This window comes from Eretmochelys imbricata, chromosome 6, assembly GCF_965152235.1.
Source record: "Eretmochelys imbricata isolate rEreImb1 chromosome 6, rEreImb1.hap1, whole genome shotgun sequence".
In the NCBI taxonomy this organism is placed as follows: Eukaryota; Metazoa; Chordata; order Testudines; family Cheloniidae; genus Eretmochelys; species Eretmochelys imbricata.
In genome coordinates, this window is record NC_135577.1 from 78,926,389 (window position 1) to 78,953,080 (window position 26,692).

The 26,692-nt window shown below is 40.4% G+C and overlaps 1 protein-coding gene across 3 annotated transcripts in view; it reads left to right on the forward strand.

Moving 5' to 3' along the window:
* The window catches only part of AQR (aquarius intron-binding spliceosomal factor), a 113,043-nt gene extending 90,282 nt beyond the window's left edge, over window positions 1-22,761 (forward strand). For 2 of the 3 annotated variants that reach the window (XM_077818956.1, XM_077818958.1), the window contains 5 exons: window positions 1,747-1,917; window positions 3,916-4,001; window positions 4,728-4,902; window positions 5,975-6,088; window positions 15,284-22,761. In XM_077818956.1, the coding sequence (XP_077675082.1) occupies window positions 1,747-1,917; window positions 3,916-4,001; window positions 4,728-4,902; window positions 5,975-6,088; window positions 15,284-15,508 (771 nt within the window). In that variant the 3' untranslated portion in view covers window positions 15,509-22,761. The remainder of the gene's footprint in view (window positions 1-1,746; window positions 1,918-3,915; window positions 4,002-4,727; window positions 4,903-5,974; window positions 6,089-15,283) is intronic. The other variant, XM_077818957.1, reaches the window with a different exon arrangement.
* The last annotated feature ends 3,931 nt before the right edge of the window (window positions 22,762-26,692 follow it).

The window sequence follows — 26,692 nt, forward strand, 5'->3', positions numbered from 1 at the left end:
ATGTTGTGGAACAGTTCAGGCTCCTCAAGTATAACCACCATCAAAGCAAACATTAAAACACTAGGAAATTCACAATTCAATTATGTCAAATGCTATACCGCAGCCAACAACCGGCTTAGATAAAGCGCAATCTTCATCTGGCCCCATTAATCACACGTGCATCCTCTATTGCGCTGAAAATCAAATGCCCCAAACCATCAACTCTTTGTTCCTTTCTTACCTAAAGCTTTGTATTAAAAACTGTGGTACAGATGTACAAAAATAGGATCCTATGTTATGGTTCCTATTGTGTAAGTCTTGGATATAATTTACACAGGTAAGGATTTTCAAGAGTGTGTCTGTGAAGATTTTATTTTTGAATCTTTTAATTTTTCTAAGGTGTATAAAGATGTTTGTAGACTATGGCTGAGGTCTTCTTTTACTTTTTTAAAAATTAAACCAATATTCAGGTATAGTGAATATATCACTGCTATAACACCAGCTTCCCTTCATTTTCTTTATTCATAAGAACTTAATTGTTCTGTAGTTTGTGGAAGATATAATACTAAAAAATGTAGACGCTTTCTCATCATAGTAGTTTTTATCCTTTCCATGTAATTTCTGATTTTTTTTTTAATGTGAGGTTTTTGTACACACTGTGTGCGTATTTATAGCACATGGAATGTGTAATTGGTGATTCAAGGTTTGTTAATAGCCAGTGATGAATATGGCTTTCAGAATGCTATTTGTGTTCATGAATGTAAGAATATGTCTTTTTGTATAGACTTAACGGTGACCAGAATTTGTAGACCATGAGTAAAGTGTTCTAGTATTTGTAGCAATAAATTCAACCAAGTAAATCAGAAATGAAACAGGGAAAAGAGGGACGAGTTGCAGCCTGTATTTATATAAATATAACAATTTGAAATTGTAATATGATGTTCTTTGGATGAATGGTTGAGGGTGGGATTTTCAAACATCCTCAGCATTAGATTAGTTCTGCTGCCAATGAAGTCAGCATTTTACCAATGGCTTCAGTAGGATCAGAGTTAAATCACTGCTAAGCACTTTTGAAAAATCTCAGCCGTAAAACTTATTCAAAACTATGATACTTACTTAATTGGAGGTATCTGTATACCATGATTCCATGGTTTTGAGGCAGTATAAATAAGAGTTGTAACTTCACATTGTCTCCCGTGAGGAAGAAATGAAAAATTAGTTTGTATATTGTAGTACTCAAAGGTCCCGATCAGGACCCCACTGTACAAAGCAAGACACAATCCCTGATTCAAGGACTTCTGATAACTTCAGTTTTAATCCTATATTGAAATGAACTAAGAGTATTTGAGCATTTTGAAGAAGTTATTGGTTGGTGGGACTGATTAAGCATATTTACACATAGCTTATTAGCATTAAGCTTTTCATGTAAATATTTCCTTGATTCATCTGTTCATACACCCATAGTCACAGAAGAATTTTTATTCAATTTATGTATTTTTAATTGCTCAGCGCATCAGCAGTTGTAACCACAGAAACATCAGTTAACAATAATATGGTAACTTAAGGATTTTCAGCGATCCCTTTAGAAAACTAAATTAGATGGATGAAACTTAAGGCTATCTGGTTTATTCCTCTTTTTTTCTACAATTCGCTTCTTTTCCAGTGTGTCTTCTGAATGCACCAGGATGCCTCAGTAGTGTCAACTCACTCCCAAAGTCAGAGGCACAAATGAGCCAACTAACATTTTATTTTCCTTTTAAAATGCAGAATCTTGGTGAAGCAGAGTATGTTGTAGCACTCTTCATGTACATGTGCCTGCTTGGTTACCCTGCCGACAAGATAAGTATTCTGACAACCTATAATGGACAAAAGCACCTGATCCGGGATATCATTAATCAGCGTTGTGGGACTAACCCAATTATAGGCCGACCAAACAAGGTAATTTTCAAAATAACTTATCATTCTCTGACTTTTTAGAATTATAAATTACAAAACAATATAATAATATAGTTTCACCAATATCTACGTGATGGGTTCTTTGATGACTACAAATGTTATATTCACTGGGATACTGTGGATAGACCACTGTTCCCAAGATGTTACTCAACAGTACATTAATTTCTTTGCTTACTTTTGTTTATTTGGACTCTTGCGTAGGCTGTATAACTAGATGAAATATGGTGCTCCCAGGTTGCAAGCTATACAGGAAGGATAAATTAGATGGCTATCAGTGTTACATAACAGAAGGACCAGAATTACTAACAAAAGATCTTTCCAGAGTGTAGGTGCCCACTTGGTGAAATATCTGGTTAAACATCCTAATTAACAGAAATAATTGTAGGAGTCCGTTTACTCCTAGGGGCATTCTGCGCCAAAAAAATAAAAATTCTGCTCACAATATTTTAAAATTCTGCAAATTTTATTTGTCAAAATAACACTACTAATCACACACACTTCAATTATTTTGGTAATTTATTTCAAAATACCTGTCGGCGAGTATGTCTGCAAAATACCTGTCGGCGAGTATGTCTGTAACAATACAGACACACTCACAAATTCTCCCAGGAGTAGAAAGTTAAAGAAACCCCTATGACAACTCAGTCCCTGTTTTCTGCCCTCTTCCCCATGCCTCCAGAGCCCAGCTGGGGGACCAGACACCCACAACCCCCTGCCCCTGCCGGAGCCCAGCCACAATGCCCCCACACCCAATACACCCAAACCCCCTTCCTCGTAGAGCGCAGCCACAGGGCCCCCTCTTGCCCAGATTCCACACATACACCCCGGAGCCCAGGCACCCACCACCCACCAGAGCCCAGCTGTGGCCGCCCCAGCCCAGACACCCATCTCTTCCCTTCTTCTCCCCACCCCTCCACAGCGGCCTCTAGTGGCAGCCAGCAGCACTGCAGCCGATTTCTGTGGGGAAAAAGAAATTCTGCATGCACAACACCAATTTCTGCAAAAGGGGCACTGAATTTACCTTGGAATATCTGTTGCAGGATTTTAGGCTATGATGAGCTTTTTGATGTATTAAGAGAGTGATGCCATAGCAAAATCTGCTGGTAATATTACCCCAATGTTAGTTGGTTGAACGGAGCATGTAGATATAGGGCTGAGAAATAATTCGATACCTCAAACAAAAGCTTGTTTTGCTGCCAACAAGGGAGTGGTGACTTTTGACTTCGTCTTAACAAGTAAGATAGAGAGGTGAGTGTCGGAGATCCATTGTTTAACAGTTGTTGCTGCTCAATTAGAATTGATATGTTAGCTGGTCAGCTGAGTGACAGTGAACTTTAAATGGCAGATGTCAAAACTATATGAGGAAAATGGTTAACAGCAGGCTAAATATAAAAGAACATAGATTCAGCCCCAAATACATAGGTTTGTTTTCGCTTGCCAGTAACCACTAAGGATAGCTGGAAGCTCATGAGGCTGATTTTATGGGTGTCCCGTTAGAAGTAGTATTCCAACATTTAAAAAGACATCAATGAATGTTAAAGGTGTTCAACTCATCTTAATTTCTTTGGAAATTGCAGGTACTCGCCTCATCTCTGAATCAGAGCTAAATACAAATATTATTGATACCTTCCTTGATTTTTGTTTTGCATTCTTTCATAGTCTTCAAGCCACTGCAATCTCTCTAGTAAAAAAAAAAGGGGGGGGGGGAATTGTGTTTGTCATAGTTCCAGCCCATAAAGGTTGATGTTTTTGAGGCAGTAGTAAGAAATGAACCATAACAGAGAGAGAGAAGGCATGCTCTTCCCCTCTCCCCAAGTCATGTCAACGTTCAGCATCAGTTTGGCATGAAACTTTTTGCTGCAGGAGGCCAGTTTGCTTCTACAATTCTAAGTTGTTCTTAATACCTTTGGAAGTGCAAATATTTTTTGGAAGATACAGTAGATGAGTTAATCTTAATTTATCTTTCTTTTTACCTTTTAGGTGACAACTGTAGACAGATTTCAAGGTCAACAAAATGATTATATTATCCTTTCATTAGTGCGAACCAAAGCTGTTGGTCATCTTAGGTATGTAAGAAAATAACTTCCCAAATACATTAAAATGCATTATTCACTTTGCCTAATTTTACCAGAGTAGAATTTCTGGTAAGGACTGTCCATATTACATGTACAAATTATGTAATAAATTGTAGTAACAAAGTTTAATGTGACTTATTGAAAGAAGCTCAAAACTAATTCATATATAGCTGTCTGGTACCCACTTCACAGCCACTTTGCCCTTCACTATTGGGTTTTATCTAAATACTGTAATTTGTGCATATTATTGTAGGTACAGTGAACTTAATATTACGTTATTAAAATAGTAGGGAATGCAATGCTAGTTCAAGTAAAGGCTTGAAATAATCTTGAGAAAATGGTCTGTCTGGGCTTGATTTGTATCTGAGAGGTGTTTGGCCTTTTTGACGTTCCCTTCTGATGTGCACGTTTTAGAATATCTGCACTTCAGCTGTGGAGGAGAAAAGAGCCTTTGGAGGAAAAAGATGGACACAGTTTTGTAGAAACGTCTTGTTACTGTATATGAACTCAAATGTAAACCTTTACTGTAAATACTAGAATAAACTTGAAAAAACTGAGAAAGATATTCCCTTATATCTACAGATTTCCTAATGCAGTATATGTCCTTTAATTATGTGTGGCTGTGAGATTAATGTTCTATGAAGACATTTCAGTGGCAATCAAAGCACTGTAGGTAGTAAAAAGACCATGATCTATTTGATGTTTTGTTTCCTGAAGGGATGTCAGACGTCTAGTGGTTGCTATGTCAAGAGCCCGGCTTGGGCTTTATATCTTTGCAAGAGTATCCCTGTTCCAGAACTGCTTTGAGCTAACTCCAGCTTTCAGCCAACTCGCAGCTCGACCCCTTCAACTGCATATAATTCCCTCAGAGTATTTTCCAACGATCAGACAGGTAAGCACATCTGTTCTAAATTGTACTACGTAGAATAGTGTGTTAGCAGTCCACTTTCTTCACTGGGTGCATAGTAAAAGAGACAGGATTGCAAAGCTTACTCTTTACAGACAAATGTCATTTGGATAATTATGGCCCAGGAATTTGCCATGTTGCACCAGCTGTCATTAATTGAATTGTTTGTATTTTAGTTATAGGCATAATTTCGTTCAGTTGTGCATGTTTTCTTATTGAGCTTTCTTGTGCAACACTGTGAATCTACAATATATTTTATTTTACATTAAACACTTCAGTACAATGAGTACAGTATGTTGTATATTTTGTTCCAGCAAAAACCACTACTAGGAGTCATATAAATTTTCTGAAATAAAACACGTGGCTTCTTAATAAGAGAAGTATACACTGAACATTTGACACAACATATTGAGAAGTATTGTTTGATCTATTAATCATCACTGTCTTTTACTTGAATTCTTTTGTGTGATTGTGTCACATATATTGAATTGAGATATCTGGAATCTAATAGATGTGTTTTCCTGGAATGATAGGATAGAAGTTACAAATATAACAGTGGAATTTTAGTCTGTGCGTCTAGATTATAATGGTATTTGTTCCTCCTTTTGCAAGTGGCCACTTTGGTATCTTGGAATCAAGAGGTTAATGTTCCGAACCTGTAGGTTAATATTGCTACCGTAAATTAAATGAAACAGTTGATGCTGCATAGCAATGGGACTTTCAGCCCCTATGGCAATATGCGCATGTAAAAAAATAAAGGTGTTTCTAAGGTGACTATTTTTGTAATTTTTTTGCCTATGCCTTTACAAATTTTCCAAATCAAATGATGCATCTTTCTCTTGATGCATAGATAGATAACCTTCCATTACATTTATAGGAGCTGCATATCTAGACAAGAACCTAGTCCCCTTCCCTCCACACAGTCTTGTTTAAAATACATTTAATTTCACTTTAGAGCTTTTCCAGGTCTTCCCTAACATGGGAAAAGCACCTGTCTGAAGATCCATTGTGGTGTTTCTGTATTACTGAACGTTAACTGTTCTTATTTTTCCCCTAGAATGGAGAAAGACCTTCTCACCAAGTACATGTTATAAAGAACATGCCTCAGATGGCTAACTTTGTGTACAACATGTATATGCACATGATACAGAGTACACGCCACTACAGACAGGTAAGCAGGCTTATAAATTTTGGGAAGCATGCATTTAAAATGTAATTCACTGTAGAAAATAACCCATTCAAGGGATGCTTTTGAGATGGGTAGGCTAAAATTTGATGTACCTCCTCTTATCTTACATTGGTTTCCATAGTCCCTGTAGCTTTTTAGATCAGTGAGGCAGGGTGGAAGTGATTCCTTTTTTAATTAAAAAAGCTTCCTGCAACACAATCACTCAAAACTCCCTTTGTATTAGCAAATATATGAGTGTGATGGATAGAAACAAAATGGTGGTAAGGAATCAAATTTTATTGCTGGCAAGAGTTATTTGGAGGAAGGAGCAAGAACTGTTTTATGTTTAAAAAAAAACAAAAAACACAACCAACACTGATATATTATTCGGGTGTCTTCAAGTACAATAGTATCAATGCAGCAGTTACTGGGGTAACACAGCTGGAAGTTGTCCATCAGTGGACTAAAGAAGTTTAACATTTCTGAGCAGTGGCCTCTCTTCATACAAGAGTTATTTTTTAAAAACAAATTTGTGCTAGGTATGTGGGAGAAAGTGTAGAACAATGTATTGTGTAGTTAATGAGCTATTTAAAATATAACATGCAAGCTAAGCTTCCCCATATGAAGAACAGCTGGTGGAAAACGAAAGCTGAACAGCTTCAATCACTGGCAGACCAAAAAGACTCCAAATGTTTTTTTTTTTGATGAGCTGAAGACTGCATATGTCCCGCAGTGTAATGGTATCACCCCTGTATGGAATGCGGCTGAGTCTCTGCTAAAGGAGGACTGTGGTCAAATTCTGAAAAGATGGCTGAACACTTTAATAAGGTTCTGAACTGTCCATACATTACAATCAGCATCAGCACTTGATGATCTTGAAGAACTTTCAGTTCAAGACCAACTCTCAGTTCCACCGAACATATGTGAAGTATGGAAAGTTGTCAAGCAGGTGGTAAATGGTGAAGCAGTGGATCCAGCTGGTATTCCTATGGAGATCTTCAAATATGGAGACCACGAGCTGATCAGGAACATCACTGACCTCTACTTAAGGTTTTAGAAAAGGGAGACTGTGCCACAGAAACTTACAGATTCCAACATTATTCACCTTTACAAAAGGAAAGGCAGATGTGTCTATTGATGATGTATCATTCAAGGTCATTGACAAATTCTGCTACCTAGGCAGTGTAGCTTCACCAAATGGAATGATTTGACGACAACATTAGAAAGTACATTGGGGCAGCCAGCAATGCCTTCGGTAAACTTTAGTGTCATCTTTGGAATGAACACGGTGCCAGACTGCAAACAAAAATTGATGTTTGCTGTGCAATCGTCATCACCAGATTCCTCTATGGCTGAGATATGTGGACTATCAATGCCACATAGAACACTTGGACCAATCCCACCTATGATGTCTACAGCAGATATTGGGAATTAAATGGCAAGATTTGGTTCCAAACACCAAAGCCCTTGAATGCTGCAACATCACAGGCATTGAAGCTTTTATAATGAGAGCGCAGCTAAGGTGCTGCAGTCATGTGGTCCATATAGCTGACAGAATACTGAAGATGGTCTTTTACAGAGAATGGCAGACTGGAACTCATTTTAGGGGCAGACCAAGAAAACATTACAAAGACTCTCTCAAGGCCTGTCTGTCAGTGTTGACCAGGGAGCTCTTAGGTCCATGACAAGGCCCAATGGTGGTAGCTCTGCCACCTCAGAACGAAAAATTTTAAGAGCATGCTGATTGCTGCAGTCAAGGAGAGAGGTGTAATCTGCAAAGTTAAAAGCAGCCCACATTCATCTACAATTGTCTTCACCTGTAGCACTTGCAGATGGGGCTGCAAGTCTGAAAATGGACTTTGGTCTCATCCCAGGATCCACAATAAGTGACTACCTCATCCATCAAACTCAGTGGAAGACCAATGTTTTTAAAAAGAAACAGTTGCAATAATAAAAATCTTCATTTTTAAAGGAAAATAGAATATACACATCATGTGGTATGGAGTTTGTCCCCTAGTTAGTTCTTCTCTTCCAATACCGCCACTCTCACCTGAGGCAGACCAGTCCACTCCTCTTCCCACCGCAGCCAGTTGTCTGGCTATCTCCACAACTATCCAAAACCTATGTAAATGCGTCTTTCTTTCTCTTGCTATGTGGTGGTGATGATGTGGTTCTGCAGTTCCATATGGTAGGTAGAGATGGTTCATCATTTATGCAAAGAGTCAGGGATAGGGTTTGCTAGCAGATAATTATGCAGAAGGGTCCAAGTATTGATTAGCAGCCAACACAGCAATCATCAGTGGGCACTAATTTATGCAAACACATGTCTCTGCCTCTTTTTCCCCTTCTTATCCCTTCCTTCCTCATTTGTCAGTTTATTCACCTGCTGCTTATTGTCTAAATTGTAGTTTGTGAGCTCTCTGGGGCGGGAACAGTCTTTGTGGTGATTTGTATAGTGGGTTCTTGATCATTGATTAGGGTCCTACAGCAGTTGAAATAATAAAAATAATCATTAAGTAGTGCTCATGCTAGAAACAGTTGTGTGTGGCATCAGGCACTAAAGATGATATTTTGCACTTGCATAGCTCTTTGCACCTAAGAATGTAAAAGAACTTACAGATGCTTTCATAATTTTGCTAGCATCTAACTAAAGTAACTCCACACTTAAAGTCCTCCCAGTTAACATTTCGCTATTAGGTTGCTGACCTATTAGAGAACATACTCCTTTAAAGTCCTGCAATGTTCCCTTATAATACTGCTTGGCTCCCCCCGCTCTGCCCACCTGGCGTTCTTGCCGGTGCCCGGGTCAGGGCACGGGGGCTTGCTCCGTTCTGCCCACCCGGTGTTCCTGCCGGGAAGTGGGGCTGGGGCGTGGGGGCTTCTCCGCCCACCCAGTGGTCCTGCTGGCAAGTGGGAAAACCCCTGACCCCGCTACGCCCCTGCCTCAACCAAGCTTCACAATCATCATTGGTGAGTACAGTATTAAATTGTTTGTTTAAAATTACTTAAAACTTATACTGTATATCTGTGTGTGTGTATATATATATGTGTATAATATATATATCTGTGTGTGTGTGTGTGTGTGTGTGTATATATATATATACACATACATACACACACGTGTGTGTATATGTCTTTTGTCTGGTGAAATTTTTTTTCCTGGAACCTAACCCCCCCCCATCCCCGTTTACATTAATTCTTATGGGGAAATTGGATTCTCCTGACATCATTTCGCTTAAAGTTGCATTTTGCAAGAACACGTAACTAGGACGTTAAGTGAGGAGTTGCTGTACCATTGCTAGCATCTAAAACTAACTCCTTAATAGCCACACTAGCAGTGCAACTACTTGTTTCCTACTGTGACAATGAGTCACGCTCTCCCTGCAGGAAAAAATGGAGCCAAAAACTGGGGGGAAATGCAGATATTAGAAAGCATTGTAATGTGTTTTCCATAATCCATTTTAGTACAAGAGGTTACTTTTGATTTTATAGTAATCCATTCTTACAAAAAAGAAATGTCAGTAATCACACGGGAGGCAAAATGGGACCAGGTGCATCACAGGAGTCCCAGTTTACATCTGCCTTCACAGGAAGCATATCTTTAGTAAGGATAAAAGAATCTCAGTTCGAGAAATTAATCTTTTTCACATGTCCATAATTGGTATTCACCATACATTATAAAGACCCATATGGTAACTTCTAAATTCATAAGATTATTTCTCTACCTTCATAATTAGCCATAATAACAGCTACATAGATCTCATCATCGTTGTCATAAACACGTAATAGCAATGTCAGCTAATTGTAGATAAGATTTCACTGTAATTAAATATATAATTTATAGTGTGAAGGAAAACTCCCTTTAGGCAAACACAACTAAACAATGCTCTTTTTGGAGCTGTCTGAACTTTGAGTTCATTAAAACCATTCTCAGTATTACCAGAAAGTGCCCATCATGTAGCTGAATCATACATTCACATCTCTCCTCAACCTGGAGTTGTGCCCAGCACTAGCAATCTTTTTCAGCTGATCGTATCTTCAGTCTTCTCTGCCAGGTATCCATAGTGCTGTTATCCATACTACTGCTCTTAATGCTTCGTACTTACTTAGTGCCTTCCCACCTGATGACAAAAACACTTTGCATATATTAAATAATCTTCACAATACTGCTGTGATGGAATATGGGGTGTCTAAGGATTGCTCTATCAACTACTCAGACTTACTGTTCTAAGTTCTTTGTTTTGGATAAAAATCACACAAGTGTAGCCTGTACAACACGTTCCACACCTTTTAATCTGTGTGATAGCGTTTCCCTGGAAGGGGCATTGTGCTAGCTACATATAGGCTACAAATAGGATGGTACAGAGAGTTGTTGAAGACAGACCTGGAAAAGGATTTCTGGATCAGATCTCAAGAATACCCAGTGGTTGTAAATGTCTGAGCGAAGGTTTGTGAAGGGGCTGTGCTTCCTGTTTCAAGCCATACGTGGAGTAGGAAGAAGGCATAGCGCAGCCCACTGATGTTCCTTAGAATCATAGAAATGCAGGACTGAAAGGGACCTTAATAGGTCCAGTGCACTACACTGAGGCAGGACTGCACATAATCTAGACCATCCCTTACAGGTGTTTGTCTAACTTGCTCTTAAAAAACCTCCAATGATGGAAATTCCACAACTTAGGTAATTTGGTTCTAGGTAATTTGTTCCAATGTTTAACTACCTAGACAGGTAGCAAGTTTTTCCTAATGTCTAACCTAAATCTCCCTTGCTGCAATTTAAGCCCATTACTTCTTGTCCTGTCCTCAGAGGTTAAGAGGAACAATTTATCACCTTCCCCTTTTTAACAACCTTTTACGTACTTGAAGAATTATTGTGTCTTCCCCCCTCAGCTTTCTCTTCTGCAGACTAAATAAACCCAATTTTTTCAATCTTTCATCGTAGGTTGTTTTCTAGGCCTCGAATAATTTTTGTTGCTCTTCTCTGGACTTTCTCCAGATTGTCCACTTCTTTCCTGAAGTGTGGTGCCCAGAACTAGATGCAGTAGTCCAGTTGAGGCTGCCTCAGTGCTGAGTAAAGTAGAAGTGTATCTTGCTTACAACACTCCTGCTAATACAGGGGTCTCAAACACACAGGCCGCATGCGGCCCCTGGAGTTATTTCGGTGGCCCGCCATAGGCGCTGCTAAGCTCCCCTCCCTGAGTGCTCTGCGTCCCCGCTCCTCTGCCTAGCTCCCAGCGCTTCCTGCCACCAAACAGCTGTTCGGCAGTGCTTAGAACTTTCCAGGAGGGGCGCTCAGGGGAGGAGGCGGAGAGGAGGCAGGGATTTGGGGCAGGGCTTGGAATAGGGGCAAGGAGGGAGCGGGGTAGGGGCAGGGCCTCATGGACTAGACGAGCAATCTGAGGAATGAAGTTCAGCATGTATGATTCTTTGCTGTGAGTAGTTGGGAAGAATGTTTGTTAAAAGTGGCAAAGTATTTTATATGAATAGTTACTTTAAAAAGTTCCTACCATTACAGCTGTGTGGATAGACTGTTAGTGTAGATCATCATCAATGTTACCGACCACATAAGGAATAGTTACAGGTGTTTATATTTTATTAAAACCCCTCTTTGTATTACAGTTTTTAAAAAGTTAATACATTGACTTTTAATAGCATACTATATTACTCTTCATTTTTCTTTGTTTTTGACTATACTTTTGTATCGTTGTATGAAAAGGTTTTAGTGATGCGGCCCTTGGGCCAATGTACTAGTCCTTATGTGTTCCTCGTGGTGATCTGAGTTTCAGATCCATGTGCTAATACATCCCAGAATGATGTTTTGTTTTTTTGTGACAATATTACATTCTTGGCTCATATTTAGGTTGATCCACTATAACTTTCAGTTCCTTTTCTGCAGTATTCCTTCTTAAGCAGTCATTTCCCATTTTGTGTTTTTGTAGTTCTTTATTCCTTAAGTGAGGTACTTTGCATTTGTCATTGTTGAATTTCATCCTCTTTATTTCAGACCATATCTCCAATTTGTCAAGATCATTTTGAATTCTAACCTTGTCCTCCAGAGTGCTTGCAGCGCCTCCTTCCTTGGTATCATCAGCAAAGTTTATAAGTGTACTCTATGCAAGTCACTTATGAAGATACTGAATAGAAGTGGACTCAGAACAGATCTCTGTGGGAGCCACTTGATATGCCCTTGCAGCTCATTTGAGAGCCATTGATAACTACTCTCTGAGTACAGTTTTCCAACCCGTAGTGCACCCATCTTATAATAGGTTCTTCTAGGCTATATTTATCTTGTTTGTTTATGAGAAAGTTATGTGAGACAAAAGCCTTACTAAAGTAGAGAAATATGACATCTACTGCTTTCCTCTATACACAAGGCTTTTTGCCCTGTAAAAGAAATATATTAGGTTGGCTTGATATGATTTGTTCTTGAGAAATCCATGTTGACTGTTACCTATCACCTTATTTTCTTCTATGTGCTTACAAATTGATAGTTTGATTGTTTGCTGCATTATCTTTCTGGGAGCCAAAGTTAAGGTGACTGGTCTATGATTCCCTGGGTTTTCCATCTAGTTTCACGGCTGGTGTCAGCTGTGCTGGGAGGGGAAATGGGATTTGCTCTTCCCCTGTAAGGAGTGGCCAGGGCTAAGGCAGAACCTCCCCCAGCTGCAGGAAGCTACGCACACCTCTCCTCCCCCCATTTTCTGTTTCCTGTGGCTGAGGAGCAATGGGGAAGGGGCCATTGTATGTATGGAAAGCTGCTCCCCTGTCCACCCAACCCCCCTGCATCCAGACTCCGCCATACGCAGACCCTCCCGATGAGCCTCACTGCCCCACACCCAGAAACCCCACACCCAAACTGCACCCTGCCAAGCCCCACCCTTCCCTGCACCCAGACCTCCCTGCCAAGCTCCACCCCCCTGCATCCAGACCCCCGCTGAGCCGCTCCACTCAAACCCCCACCCGCGGGACCCCGAACCCCCCTGCACCCAGACCCCCCGCCGAGCACCATTCCCCTCACATCCACATGCCCCCGCTGAGTCCCAACTACCTTCACTTGGACCCCCCTGCAGAGTTCTATTCATCCTGCACCCAGAAACCCCCAGTGAGCTCCTGTGTATCCAGATTGCCCCCCACCACACACACACACACACACACCCCCGGATGCCCCCCACCAAGCCACCCACACTCCAGTTGCCCCACACAGAACCTTCTAACCCCGCACCTGGATCCCCCCACACTTAGCCACTCCACACTTGGATTCAGCCGGACTGAACCTGCCTGCTCCACACTTGGATTGGGGGCCAGGGCTGGGCATACATGCAGAACTGTGTCCCTCCCGCTCGCTATCTTGGTGCTCCTGGTGCAGAAGCGCCAGGTCCCTGGGGTGTTTCTGAGGCAGGCCAGGCCCTTGCGCCGTGTCAGGGTCGGGTGCAGGTTCACCGCGGAGTCCATGTCCCGAGGGTGGGGGAGGAGTTGGCGGAGGCTGCAGGGTGATCTCCTACCTCCGTGCAGCCAGCGTGCTGTGCTCCCCACTGCCATGCTGGAGCCTCCACATTTATTTATTGACAAATAAAATATGCAGCATTTTAAAATATTTTGCACAGAATGTTTGTGTTTGGTGCACAATTCCCTCAGGAATACTTATTCTCCTGTTTATAGATAGGTACTATACTGGCCCTTTTCCAGTCCTCTGGTGTATCTCTCATCCTCTACGAGTTCTCAGAGATAATCACTTAGTGGCTCAGAAATCTCAGCCTGTTCCTTAAGTGTTCTAGGATATGTTTTATCAGGCCCTGCTGACTAGAAGACATCTAAGTAATTCGTAACTTGTTCTTTCGTATTTTAGCCTTAGATCCTACCCCATTTACAATGATGTTCACTATGTTAGTCGTCCAATTGCTGCTAACTTTTTTGGTGAAAACTGAAGCAAAAAAATACATTTAAGACTTTGGCCATCACTACCTTTTCTGTCGTTGTCTTTCCTTCCTCATTTAGTAATGGGCCTAACCCTGTCCTTGGGTATCCTCTTGCTTCTCATATATTTGTAAAATGCTTTCTTGTTACCCTTTATATCCTTAGCTAGTTTAACCTGTTTTTGTGCCTTGGCCTTCCTAATTTTGTCCCTACATGCTTGTGTTGTTTTTTTATATTCATCCTTTGTAATTGGACCTAGTTTCCACTTCTTGCAGAGGACCCTTTTGAGTTTCAAGTCACTTAAGATCTCCTGTTTAAGCCAGGGTGGCTTTCTACCATAGTTCCTATCTTTCCTATGCATTGGTATAGTTTACTCTTGTGTCCTTAATAATGTCTCTAAAAAACTGTTAACTCTCTTGAACCGTTCTTTCCCTTAGACTTGCTTCCAATGGGATCTTACCTACCAATTCACTGAGTTTGACATTTGCCTTCTTGAAATCCAATTTCTGTATTCTACTGTTTTGCCTCCTACCATTCCTTAGAATCATGAACTCTGTCATTACATGATTGCTTTCACCCGAGCTGCCTTTCACCTTCAGATTCTCGGTTCCTCCCTGTTTGTCAGAATCAAATCCAGAATAGCTTCTCCCCTAGTCACTTTCTCCACCTTCTGTAATAAAAAGTTGTCTCCGGTATATTCCAAGAACTTGCTGGATAATCTGTGCTCTGCTGTATTGTTTCCCCAACAGATGTCTGGGTAGTTGAAGTCCCCCATCACCACCAAGTCCTGTGTTTTGGATGATTTTGTTAGTTTAAAAAATGTGTAATCCACCTTTTCTTCCTACTTAGGTTGTCTATAGTAGACCCCTCCATGACATCACCTTTGGTTTTTTACCCCTTTTATCCTTATCTGGGTGTTTGAGTGAATTCCACTACCCCCAATTTACTAGGGGTGAATTTTCCCCCTTCTTTTATAAGATTTAATTAATCTGGAAAGAAGGATGAACTGGTAAGACATGAGTATATGCTAAATTCATTTTCATTCATATCTCTATAGGGGTTTCATTAATTGTTCCCTAACGTTCAGAAACAGTAAATACTTGTGAATGTAAGGGAGAAAGACATTTATGACTTTGGTGGTTAGTGTTTCTGATTTTATGCACAAATGATTAAAGGTATTTAGGTCTTAGATCTAAAGTGAGCAATTAGAGCTAAAACAGAAATTGGTATGCAAGTCATCATAAAACCTGAAGTTGTGTGTGTTGAATAATCCTCCTCTTATATTAGCAGGATTTATTGCCCCCACCCGCCCTGGTTGAAGAAAGTGAAACAGTTCAACAGGAAGCAGAAGTGGAAGTTGAAACCAAGAGCACACCAGTGGAGAGTGAAGAGACAGTGAAGGAAGAGGGAGAGACGGTGAAAGAAGAGGGAGAGCATCGGAAAATGCCAGAGCATCCAGGAAGAGATAGTGATAGTGAAGACAGTGAAGCTGAGACTGAGACTGAAAAGTGATCTTTACCCTCAATATGTTTTGGGCACCGACTGGAGATGGTGACAGAGCAAAAATAAGTTGGACCTTATTAATAGCTGGCTGTGTAATGCGACCTGTTCCGCATATTTTTCACTGAATATTTCAGTCAACAAATTTAATGAATGGTAAACAGTGTTAAATATTAATGGGTACTGAATTCTTATCAGTATCAATACTTTGTAGTTATTCATCTCAAGTGACAAGTGCTTTTCTTTCATGACTCATTTAGTAAAAATGTTTTTATACTTGTTTTTAATGATTTAGATAGAAAAAGTAGAAATTTTTAATATGTTCACTGATTCAACCATCAAACTTCTAGTGATTTTAAGTAATTATCTTCAGGCCCACTTCACATTCACTTTCCCTAACGCTTACATATAAAGTGTACAGTGGAGAGGTTCGGAACCAAACTGCCTATGCTTCTATGCAGAGATGTGGGTGTGGGCCCTAATTCAGCAAGACACTTAAGCATGTGCCTAAAGTTAGACATATGAGTAGTGCCATTGACTTCCAGGGGAGTTAAATACAGACTTAAGTGCTTTGCTGAACTGGGGCTTTGAGAGCAGCATAAGACCATGTGCTAGCTGTGCTCGTTTCATTGCTGCCTTCTGTTACTGTTCCTAGTATGTCGTCATAGGCAATAGAAAAACTTTCATCTTTATTTTAAGAGACAGTAATTGCCCATGATAAAGTAACATTGAGTAAAGGTGAAGGTTGTTTTCCACCCATAGGAACTGGGTCTGCAAAACATCAAACATGTATTGAGACAGTGCTTGAGTGGATTTTCTGGGGTAACTTCCAAACGTGCATCCTTCATAAGCTCCTAGGGAGTAAAAGGTTTTCCGCTGATTCGGCATCAGCGTCTGCCAACTTGGCAAGTGATTCAATGAAACACACGCTTCTTTCCTAGTAGATTTGCAGACAAAGCAGTAAGCATAGGACCATCCTTCATATTCTTTGCTGGCAAAGGAAAGATATTCAGTTGTGAAATTGCCAACAAGAGTTCCTCACAAAATATAGACAAGAGAATCATTCATACTAATGAAGCTTAAAACATTAAGTTTTCTTAATATCTTTATAGTAAAATGAGAATCAAATGTAAAGAAATACAATTAGAAGCAAAACTTGAACACACACACACTGCCAACATGATGTATGAGGAGAACCCCACCCCCATCATCTTCATTAAAATGAATCTCCCTTCCCATGTCTCCACTATTGCACGTCACAATATCTAGCGAGCTGCTACGTTTGTTTTCTGAACTCTCAGCCAAACCAGCAAATGAATCACTTGTGAAACGTGTGTGTGTGTGTGTGTGTCTCCATCCATCACTTTTACCAGAAAATTTAAAAAGAACCTGTGCATTTTTTTTCTATCTGCTAGTGGAGGGGTGAATGGTGCAGAGTTAAATATATGGGTGATACAGTTTCATAAACTAACATGCATATGTTTAATCAGGGATGAATAGTACAAGGCCTTCGAGCAACATGTGACCAGCTCAGCTGAGGGTCATCTCTGCTTTCCAACCTATTTTCTATAAATATTTGAGTGTCTGACAATCTATCTTGGTTCTTTAAAAAAAAAAAAAAAAAATTGGAGCGGGAGCATGCGGTACTTGTACATAATTAATGAAGCAACTAAAGGGGGGGTTATCTAAAATAGGTAGTTGAATATTGTAGCCTGGTCTATAGATTAGGAATAAGAATTTACAGTTATCACTTTGAGAGTTGACAGGTTCTTGTCCCAAGATCAGGCCCAGTATTATTAAAATTATTATATAGTTGGGAAATTATGTGCACAGATGCAACATTCACACTATAGGAATGCTTATATTTACAAATTTATTAATACATTTAGCAAAGTCACAAACACTCTAACTCAATAAGATAGATAGAGATAATACAGCAAGTACATCTGAACATCCATACTCTCACCATCCCTTGCAGAACAACCTGAAATGTTAGCCATCATCTTCCTCATCACCATCACCTTCGTCATCATTCTGGCCTCTCCCAAGGTCTGCATCTCCCTCTCCTACTGCCCTGGGATGCTCCTTTTATAATATGTTATGCTGTCACCATGTCTATTCATTAGGGGTTTTCCCCCTCTTCCTTATTTCTATTTCCTCCCCTTACCAATGTTAAGGTGTCCTTTTTTTAATAGGTTAATATATTTGATTTCATGTCATTATCATATATGTTAATTTGTTGCTCTGGCACTCTTGCAGTTGGATGTTCTGTCCAAAACTTTCCAGAAGCTGGTGTTAGCTCGTATTTCTGTGGTTGGCTGATGTCATTATAGACAAAATTCCCCATTACATTCTACTTCCTGTTCTCCAAAATTTATGGGTTTCCTAAGTTTATCTATGCCAAAGTTTGTAGGCGTCAAGCCTTATGCTAACTGCTAAAGCCAGTGTCTTACAGTTTACAAGCCTCTAGGTTCCTTGAATTACTGCTGAATATAATAAAGCAGAGTATAATGAAAATCAGAGAATATAATAGAGGTAAACTGGCCCACTGGGCGACAATATGGAGTCAGGAACTATCTCAGTAACGAGTACAGAGCCTGACTGAATGCCTACAGCAACTGGAGAAGATGTAGAAGGAATAAAGGAATGAGAAGATACTTTTGAATGTATTTGCAGGCCCCCTGGCTATTTCCGCATGCCCACCCCACACGCTGATGCGCACACAGTCTATGTTGAGCTGTGCTACATGTGCAGACCCTTCTGCATGGTCTCCAGGAGACTTGGCTCCCCAGTGTATGTGAAGCAATTTGTAATTGTTCTGCTGTGTCCAGAGCCCTGCTAGACCCAGAGAGTATGGGTATAGATTTGCTCCTAAAATGGTGGGGAGAGTTGTGAAGGGGATTGCCACTGGAAGGGAACAGAGATAGTTTAGTACAAATAGCAAACATTTGAATTACTGCTTTACTGCATCTTCATTTCCCAAAGGCTGGGGCATGCCTCCCTGGGGGTTTGAGGGACTAACAAGGTAAGGAGTGGGAGGGGAGAAGAGTTAAAGGTCTATAAACTTAGGGTATGTCTTCACTTAAAATGCTGAAGTAGTCCTGCTGTAGTGCTTCAGTATAGATGTTATCTACACCGACAGGAGAGGTTCTCCCATCTACATAGGTAATCCACTGAGAGGTGGTAGCTAGGTCAACGGTTAGGTCGGTATACCAATGTACATTTCTAATGTAGGGGGAGTGTGATAGGCTTCATTTTATTGAAAGGGGAGGGGATCAAATTTCTGAAGTTTGGGAGAATGGATAGTTTACTGAATGGTTGGAAAGCTTTGGCTTTTTGAATCCTTCCATTCAAAGCCAACAGCCTTCATGATTTAAATATATTGAAATCTTTCCTCCAAAAATGCATATAGTTACTGTTGACCTTTTTTCTCATATGAAAATATAACACAAGTTCAAGTCCGTAATTTAGGTCTTGGTGCCTTGTTTTTGAAAGACAGTATTTTCTTGGGATTTAACATCTCCTTTTAGTGTTTGCAGCGTTGTGCTAATGAATGAGAGACAGATAATGAAATTGAATAATATATTTTCATTGTCCCAAGTTGACTGAAATGCAAACTGTAAATAAGCACTTTTTACAAAACCCTAAGAGCTATAGATGTTCCCATTTTTTAATGCCTTCCTCGCAGATGTACCATGGCAGGACATTTGTAAGGTGGCCATGTGGTCTTCTGTCCACATCTTTTCCACTCATGATGCCATTGCCCCAGGAGCGGATGTGGCAGTTGGCCATGCCATTCTACAGACTGTGACTTCTTGCGTGTCTTCGCACCCACCTCCGTGCTGAACACTGCTCTCTAGTCTCCCATGTCTGGAATCCATATAGGGACCAGCACTCGAAGAAGAAGAAGGGGAGGTTGCTTACTGTAACTGGAGGTTCTTTGAAATGTGTGGTCCTTATTTGGATTCCAATACCCTCCCTCCATCCCCTCTTAAAGCCTTAGACGCACCACACGGCCGAAACACGTGAGAGTCAATGGATACTACTACAAACAGTTTCGGCGCATGGCGTGCATGCACGCCGCCTTTGGAATCCAAATAGGGACCATACATCTCGAAGAACCTCCAGTTACAGTAAGCAACCTCCCCATCCTATTGAACAATATAACACTGTGTTTTCTAAAGTGAGACCTACCACATACATTTGGGATGCTGAGTTGGATAGGGAGAGAGAGGTCCTTAAAAAATCATCCCCTTTAGCTGAGGACACATACAAGAATACTGAAACAAGAGTATTGGGAGAATGCTTAGTTGCCAAGGAGTCTTCCTTTTGGACATGTATTGGCTACTGTTTGGAAATATGAATGGATATTGCCCGGTCAGTGTTTTTATTCACCATATTTAAGAGTGTGTGAGCTTGAACAGAATCTATTTATATAACACTGCATAAAATAACCTTAAACCTTGATATTGGTGAAGTATCTATACCCTTCAGTGAGTGGTCCAGAATAACCACCCTGAGAAATGAAAGGACCTGGTTGAGACAAAGACCCCACTGAATGGTAAAAGTTTGTGTTCATTTTGCATGTTGGAAACTGTTTTTTCAGGAAGCCTTTTCAAGTGTCTAAGGCCCAGATTCTCAGTGGTATCTAGGCACCTGATTGCCATTGAAATCAATACAAGCTAAATATGTTTTGAGGATCTGAGCCCCAGTCTCATTTGTAAGTCACTTTTAAAATGAAATTTTTGTAACAAGTATTTTTGAAAAAGAGTGGCTTAGGTTAGCAAGGATGTATGTTGGAAATTATTACTATCTTTCATGACTCTGGAATTGCTTATAAATGAGGAGAATGTGCCTATGCTCAGTGCCCCGCCTATAGAGAAAACCTTTACTGCAAAAAAGATTGACTTCCAGTTTTATTAGCTCAGTTGTCTTGGTATGCACCCTAAAGTAGAACATTACATACATACCTTGTGGGGACTGTTAAAGTCATTCCTTAGCATGAGAATTCTACTGACAAGAGTGAGTGTGATGTGCATCTATCTAGATTTGTCTATTGCTCTAATCACTATAGCATTTAAGCATGTAACAAGGAAAATTTAGGACTAGGAGTGGGCGGGACACGTGGGGCTCCGCTAGATCTTTGGCCAAAACAGAAATCTCTAAGGGGCTGCTCCAGCCAATGTAATTTAGTAGATAGAGGTGGTCAGCTCAGGATCAGAGGAAAGAGAGGTGTCTTAGAGAGAACTTTTTCCCAGCTGCATTGTATGTAAGCTTGGCTCAGTTGAGGACTAAGCCCTTAGTATCTGCCATGCTGCTTCAGTTTGCATTTTTGAAAACTGTCACATCCTGTCATAGAAATCAATGAGCCAGTATAACCTGAAGGAAGTACAAGGCTCAGATTAAAGTAACCTGTGCCCTGCCTTCTCCCCTCCAGTTTAGAAGTGAAACTGAGCTGACTTGGTGCCCCTAGCCTGACTATCCATTCCCATCACTCCTGGACTCCTTAGGCTCACTCATAGGTACCAAATGATCCAAACATAATTCAGATTCTGTTAATGTATGTTCCCATTCGCAAGCTGATTTAATCCCCACTGAGCACAGAGGTTTCTAATGCAGTAGGTCCTAATCTCTCGCATGCATACAGCTCAGACTTCAGTAGTGGGCCAGCTGTCCTAAATTGCTCCCTACTCCCACAGCGTTCACCCACTGGCATTCTATCAGCCTGCACTATGTAATGAGAGGAGGCATCGAGGACAGCTGCTGTTGCTGACTTATCACTCAGTCCTGTACACAGTGCCCTGCTATAAAATTCTGAGCTGAATCAAGATTTACTGATGACTCTAGGAAATGTGTGGCTCCTTATTGTATGAAATAAATTATATATTCTCTTTGTCTACATATATACACGTATATTTATGGGAAGACAGGTTATAACTCCAGAGTTAAAGTTTGAAGCAAGCTTCTCTTATAAACCCAAACTTAATACACCCATCTAATTTCATCAATATGAAATAAATCCATCTGACGTACATTACGCATCTTACCTAAATTCTGTCCTTATTTTGGACAGTTTGTTTCAATTTGTTTCAATTTCAAAAGTTGTAGAGGGATTCTGGAAATCTTACGGCTTGGTATATGAGGAGCCTTTCAATTATGATAATATTTTCTAATGCTGATTTTTTTCTCTGAAAGAGGTTTGCCCTGCAAATTACAATTTTATTTTGTTTTGGTGGCCTTGCTCCAAATTGGTGCTTTTTAATGTTTTAGGAAAGTTGTGAGAGGGAATTACAAAGATATAGAGCTGATACAAGTAACTATTGCTGTGGTGCAATTGTACCTGGTAATACATGTTTGCAGTAAAAATGTATACATTATAAATACACTATATGTCGCCTGGGTGACATGAGCTCTGGATCTCTCCTCCAGGCCTCTGCTCAGGGACTCCGCTGGGGAAGAAGAGGAGAATATGGGAGGAGAGAGCATCTCTGATCTAAACTCAAGTGCACCACGGGGAGAGGAGACCATTCTAAATCCAATCCCCTTAGCCCCTGGCTCTCCCCATTAGTGCAAAATTCACAGGCAGGCAAATTTAATTGTTTAAAGTAGAACAGTCAATTAGTTGCAGTTAACTCGAGCAATTAACACAAAACAAGTTAACTAGATTTTTAAAAGATCTCCATTAATTGCAGTTTTACTAGCTGTTAATAAAATACCAATTTTAATTTATTAAGTATTTTGGATGTTTTTCTACATTTTCAAATGTATTGGTTTCAATTACAACACAGAATACAAAGTATTTATTATTTTGATTACAAATAGTTGCACTGTAAAAAAAAAAAATGAAATAGTATTTTTCAATTCACCTCAGACAAGTACTGAAGTGCAATCTCTTTCTTGTAAAAGTGCAACTTACAAGTGTAGAATTATATTTTTTACACAACTTCACTCAAAAACAAAACAATGTAAAACTTTAGAGCCTACAAGTCCACTAGTCCTACTTCTTGTTCAGCCAATCGCTAAGACAAACAAGTTTGTTTACATTTACAGGAGATAATGCTGTCTGCTTCTTATTTGCAATGTCACCTGAAAGTGAGAGGAGGCGTTGCAAGGTATTTACATGCCAGATATGCTAAACGTTCATATGCCCCTTCGTGTTTTGACCTCCATTCCAGAGGACATGCTTCCATGCTGAATTTAAATTGCTATTCTATTATTATTAACTGTACAATTAAAACTGTGATTAATCACAACTTTTTTTTTAATCTCACGATTAATTGCGATTATTTTTTTAATCATTTGACAGCCCTAGTTTAAAGTTTAATTTCCCAGGATGCACCATCTGAGCTGCTGTTTTGTATGAGGGACTGTGCTATTGTGGGCAACTGGAGCTGGAAGGCAGTGTGCAGAGAGCAGTGATTGAAGGCATTAGACCTGAGGAGGGGAGGCATTATATGAGGAGTTGTCTTACAAGCAGAGTGTGTGACAGAGATGTAAGTATATGTGCCTGGGTGTTGTTTTGTAGTCAGGATTAACACCCTTTTGCAACCTTTCCACCTTAAAAAACTTTAACAAAGTTTTTTTAAGGGAATCGTCAATGCAACCACAAAAAAATAAATTCTGGGGGGAAGACAACGTTGAGTCATTTTGTTCATCTCCAAGTTGCGCGGGGCAAGGATCTGGCTTCACAGATGAGCTCAGTTCCCATCCTCCCAAAAGTCCCCCAGCAGCACCATGTTGTTCCACCTTTATGTGTATCTGAAAGTCTATATGTGCAGTTTTGTATGGCTGTGTCTGTCCATGTGTGTGTCTGTGTAAAGCACGTCCCCGCAGTGTCCTCCCTGTAGTGTCCAAGCATCTTTCTGTGTCACATCACCCACAGCACTGTGTATTCCCCTTTGGTCTCTGTTCAATCTCCCCAGCAGGCCATCTCTGTCTCCCTCCCAGCCAGACCTTTCTTCTTTAACAGGGAAGGGGGTGCTTGTCCCGTCCCATGCCATGTGCTACAGTCCTTTGGGGAGAGGACTGGAGGAGGCAAGCAGGTCTCTTCTCTCTGGCTCCTCCTGCTGTCTGAAGTGATATTGTCTATAAGTTAGGTAACTGAGCCTTTCATCTCTACTCCTCAACTGTCAAGTAATGCTGAGACAGCTGCTGCCGCACACAGCGGCATTTGGGAAGTTAGAAATGGTCTCCCTTTCCCTTTCTTGCCTCCCTGCTGTCACCGATGCATATTTGCAGGGGGGAAGAACATTGCAGCTCCCCCACCCACACCTGAAACTTATGGGGGAAATTTCCACCTTAACCTCTCCTAGCGGTTGTGCCTGTGGAACAAATATACATGTAACATACACTACCAATTTGAAGTGACCAGTATCTTTAAAAAAGTCTCTTCTCCAATTTTTGCTGAAGAGGGGCTTTCTGTAGTTTGATTAGTCTCCACCTAAAGCCAAAAACCCTAAGAATAATATGCAAAATAATCAGTGAGGTTACAATAAAATGGTTCACTAATCAAATCTGTAAAAGCTGATGGCTGCGTCTCTGCCTCTTTGTAACGCATGCCTCTCATGTGCCTGATTCTCCCTGTCTGCTGACTTCTCTCCATCCTCTTCTCTTTGGCAGCTTTGTGTTTGGCACAAAATATCCTTTTAGCTCCTGCACCCTTACCCATCTCCTCTTTTTCTTTAGATCACCTTAATTAAATGCCATAACTGACCTCCACCTTGAAAACCCAGTTTAAATCTGTGTCTTCAGCTTCTGGTGGTAGGATGTAGTTCATTAGAGTAAGTCTAAGAAGTATGATGAATAGGAGAGGGATTACTTTACATGGACAGTACAAATCTGTCACCTACAATGCTTGGCCAACTCAAACTTTCAAAGGCAATCTCTAAATTAGTGACAGTGTGTGTCTGTCTGTGTGTGTTTAAAGCATGTCCCCTCAGTGTCCTCCCTGAGTTCAAAGGTCAGTTCCTAGTTATGCAACTGACTTGCTTTTGACCTTTGGCCTCACATCAATTTCTGTCTGTTAAAATGCAGATAAAGGGAAGCTTAATTTAGTAGGTTCTTTAAAGCACATTGAGATTTGTGGGTGAAATATGCTATCAAAATGCAAAGTGTTATTAATATTACAGAATTTAAACGTGACCGGGAATTGTATGTGCATAAAGGCCCAACCCAACAAAACATTTAATCACAGGCTTAATATTAAGATCCCAAGTAATTGCATTCAAGTCAATGGGGACAACTCCGGTTCTTAAAGTTAAGAACGTGCCAAAGTGCTTTGCTGGCTCAGCACCTAAATCAGGTATGTAGGCATAGTCTGTGGTTTTTTACGTGTAAGGAGAATAAAGAACTATGTGGTTAGGGACAAAATCCAGTGATAGTGAATGGATGCCCCTCAGGCTGCAGAGAAATGAATAGTAGAACACTTCAAGGGGTCAGTACTGATATCAGTATTATTTAATGTACTAATAATTTGAAGGAGGACATGGACAGCAGGTTGATGAGGGTTGCTGGAGACTCTAGGTTATTTAATTTAGTAAAAGCTATGAAGAATGATGTGGAGCTCCAGATAGATTTAAACACATTGGGGAACTGGTTAAGTGTATGGCAGATGATCTTTAACTTGGATAAACATAAAGTAACACAAATTGCCAAAGATGGACTCTGATTTTATAGGATTTTCTCAGGACAAAAGCTTACGAGTCAATGGACTAAGGAGACAGCTCAGTGAATATATCTGTATAGCTACTGAATAGGATGAGGGAAAGCATGGAGCCTTGAAGGATCCTGCATGTGAGAGTCCTGGAGAGTGAGGAACAGTTGTCCTCAGAAAGACCTGAGCAATTTCAGCCTTGTAGATAGAATGGCAGAATTAGGTTGTCGACCATTTCACATGCCATGGTGACTCCAAAACATTGAGTAGCTATGTGCTTCCTCTCCTGCTTCCTCCCCCTTCCCGCCCCCGCCCCAAACTATGGGCATGAGGAGGTCATTCACCAGAGTGACAAGGGCTGTCTCTCCACCATGTCCTGGCATGAAGCCTTATTGGGATGGATGTTGGCAACAGAGAGGCTAGTTACAGCCTATTTTTAGTTAACTTTTCAATTAACTTGCTTAAGAAAGAGAGATTGGAAACTGAGCAGTAATTTGTGAGATTGCTGGCACTGCGTGCTTATCTATTCAGAGTAAAGGTTAGCCTCATGAAGCTCTAAAAGACAAAAATGTTTTGCTATAATTGGAAGTTATGGAGCTGTTCAGGGAAGATGCGGTTGGACGAGAGCTAATGGAAAAGGACTCTCTGCTTCCTGCGCAGGTTAACTCCAAAATTAGAAATATATCTGCAATATGTCCACGTCAAGGATGCTGTGAAAGCCATAACTATGAATTTCATGACTTCTGTACATTTAATCATAATGCAATCATAATATTGCATTAATATAGTTTACAGTGAAAATTTTATTAATGAAAATAAAAATTCAGTGGCAATTGATGATAATTTGTGATTGTAATTGCACAAGAGATGGCAATATAAGATTCAGATTACCATGTATATATCTTGAATGTAGGATGTAGAATTTAAATATCTGTGATCCGAGCCAAAGCCTGTAACTGGCATGCAGCTGGGCTACCTGCTGGAATATTTTTGGGTGGTGGAATGAAGAAATATTCTTTCTTTGAGCTATCCAAGAATGAGAAAAGTCACCTGCAAAATTTCTTATGGTATGACAAATACCTTTTATTTACTGTAAGGTAATCCAAAATAGCAAATTGAGGTGTAAAATGAAAGTGTCTCACCAACTACAGAAATGCTGTCATATTTGTCTTTTCCCAACAAAAGAAAAAGGTTAAAAAAAAATCTGAACTATATCAGAGGAATTTGGAAATATTTAAAGTGAATGTGTGACTGATACAAACACAGCAACAGTCCATTGGGGATTTTGGAGCACTGATTTTTTTCCCCTCTCCAGTTACGCTACTTCCATCACATGGCCTTCTCCAAACTATTGTTGTTTCCATTGGCAGGGCCGGCTCCAGGCACCAGCATTCCAAGCAGGTGCTTGGGGCGGCAATCAGAAAGGGGCGGCAGAGTTTCCGTGGCTGCAATTCTGTTCCGCCAGCCGCGGCAGCAATTCGGCAGCGACAGGTTTTTTCACTGCTTGTAGTGGCAAAAATGGTAGAGCCGGCCCTGTCAATTGG